At 45.9% G+C, this 2707-nt stretch overlaps 1 protein-coding gene across 1 annotated transcript in view; it reads left to right on the top strand.

The window, feature by feature from the left end:
• Positions 1–692, top strand: part of T265_13544 (hypothetical protein) — a gene marked incomplete at both ends in the record, with an annotated part of 25590 nt that extends 24898 nt beyond the window's left edge. The window contains one exon of the mRNA XM_009169381.1: positions 315–692. Within this exon, the coding sequence (XP_009167645.1) occupies positions 315–506 (192 nt within the window). The remainder of the gene's footprint in view (positions 1–314) is intronic.
• Positions 693–2707: the final 2015 nt, after the last annotated feature.

The following is a 2707-nucleotide window of genomic DNA, read 5'->3' on the forward strand; positions in this document are numbered from 1 at the left end:
TTCGTCAAAATCGTGGGCTTGCTTCGGCCTCTAAGTTGCACCCACATTACTCCTCTTATCTGGCACCTAGCACCTTTGGTTCTCTCACATGTAAGTGATGTTTTGGTCTTCTATGGACTGTGGTAATTGGTTTTCTATTCGTATTCGTGCCATTATTTGTCCTTTTTATTTATTCGTCTCCAGAGATCTGGAGAATAGGTATTAGTTTGCCTTATTAGATTACGAAGAACTTATTCATTCAGCTCCCGTTATGAGCGTGTTTACTTTGTCCCCTGACCAATGGCGTTATATTTCTACTTTTAAACCTAATTCAGTTGTTTCGCCGAGCTTTGGAATTGGATCCTACAAACGTCCAAGCAAAGCACAACCTGTGTGTCGCTCTAGCTGAACAGGACGATCTCGAAGCTAGTGAGGAATGTCTCTTACAGGCGATTCAGATGGCTCCACACGAAGCCTATTTAAGAGAGCATTTGGCGGTCGTTCGTCGCCGTCTTAATCCCGAGTGACAAGCTTTAATTTATCCCAACCACTCCGCATTTTCCCCATCATGAGTTGAATAATATTTTCCCTCAATCTCGGTTTAGTGTGTTTTTCATTGGACTAGACATCTGCCCGGTCAATATATTCTGTTTGTGCTGTGACATTTTTTTCAATGACCATTAGATCACATGTTTGCCAATGTTGCACGCTTGCAAACATCGGTATACTTCCTCTCCCTTCTAGAGTGTGTGTATGTGGGGGGGGGGGGAACCNCCGAGTGGATCAACCAAAAGCACCCTTGTTTGAGTAGTAATATCCGTGACCGATGTCGTCGACAAAAATACTTCCAGGCACCAATCAGAAATGGCATTCCTGTTTTATTCTCTCCGGGTAACAATCATCGTTCAGCTGTAGCACCGTGTAACTGTAGCTACCACGCCACCCAAAGGTCGCACGAGGGCTGGGATACTGCCAGGTCGCCCAAGCCTAGACAGGAGATGTCGAGAGGCGGAGGTGGGGTTCGAACCATGAACCATCTCGCCCAAGTGGTGACAATCACACCTATGAATGATCACAATTTATCTTGTAAAACCACGATCGGCGTTTATTTTCCTTTAGTTCATAACTGTTGTACCGTCGAACTGTGAGACCTGTAGATATTTCTTCCCATAGTGCCATGCTTTGTAGGACTACGTCTGCTCGAAATCAGTTCAACCGCGGCAGGAAAGCTACGAATGTAGTTTGACGAAGAGCTGCGATCCCAGTTGCAGCAGGAAATTTTACGAGTTTACCATGCGAAGAAATGCCACCACACTAAGGTGTTTTCCTCAGGCGAACACAGTTTCCTTGTTTATGAAAGCAGCGGTGCTGTCCTATTCTGAGTAAAGACAGGTTAGAAAACGTTGGTCCTAAAATCCGTATACTCCGATCGTCCAACGGTTGACTGTGACCGCGGGCGAGTTTTCCAACTCGGTCGAGAGACAAATATCTCTTTCCAGGGGGCTGGTGTGGCTCCAAAAGCATCGGTTATTCGTGATAGCATTAGGAGTTAAACGTCTGTCTTGCTATGCGCACTTCTGAGTCAAACTGTCTCCCTGCAGTCAAGTGCTTCAGACTTTAGAGACATTTGCTCAGGAAAGGGTTCCTCAAAAAAAACCCTAACGGCTGCTGCCTTGCGATCCGGAATTGAGTTAGGGGCTAGGAGAAGGATTCCCAAGCGAAATCCCACACCCTTCTCTTTCACTAATGGGTCAAACTTTTAAGCCAAAGTTCAAGGTGAGGTACCTCAACCACAATCACGTTCTTCGGACGGTGCGACCGGGAAGTATCACCCACCGCATGTACTTCAACTAAACCCTCCTGATTTGTAAGCGGTACACCATGTACAAACGTCTGCGAACCAAAATGCTTCATTGGATTTCAGAGGTCTATTCCACAGTGCAATTGTCATCGTCCGTACGCTTTCAAAATGAGCAACAGACAGTTTTTACTGGGACATGGTTTACCCTCCGATCTACGTATGATATACCTCCGAATTACGCGTATAGACCTCAGATTTCAAACTACTTGTGATGAGCCCATGTTTCACATACCTCACTCTTTGACTGTCTGGCGGTCCTGAGGCAATTATGTCTATGACCTGGGAGTTGCGCGTCGTCTCAGAACAGAATGCGACGTACTGGACTGGATTCCAGCATATGCTCCTCTTTGAACTGTCAGTAAGTCAACAACGATCATTTAACTGAAGTAGTTTGTCAGAATTATTGATGTTTGTCTAATTATTTTACTGTCCTGGTTCGGGAGAAGTGTGCTTACACTTTCTGTGAAGCATGTCTGTCCCTGTCTGCGTGTGGTACGCTATTGACTGATGGAGCAGCGAATGTCCCACAGACACCGGGTACCGGTTTGCGCAGTCTGTTCAGTTCGTTCGCCCATGATTATCAGACGACTGCCGCCTACAGTAGATTAGCTGCTATGTCCATTTTTGATTTCACATACCTCGCATGGCTTCAGACTTTCTTCACGGTGCGCACTATAACGTGTACAGGTGTCTGTCTCCAGGTTGTGTCTTCAAGCGCTCCACTTCTTTCCAGGCGTGTAAATTCGCTTTTGCCACGATGTCTAGACATTGATTAGTCGAAATACACACCCACATCGTTATCGGCTCGCCATAGTTGGATTCACTCAGTTATGTCGATTAAACTTAACTGCGTCGTGGCTATAAAAC

Source organism: Opisthorchis viverrini, assembly GCF_000715545.1.
Source record: "Opisthorchis viverrini unplaced genomic scaffold opera_v5_77, whole genome shotgun sequence".
Lineage (NCBI taxonomy): Eukaryota > Metazoa > Platyhelminthes > Trematoda > Opisthorchiida > Opisthorchiidae > Opisthorchis > Opisthorchis viverrini.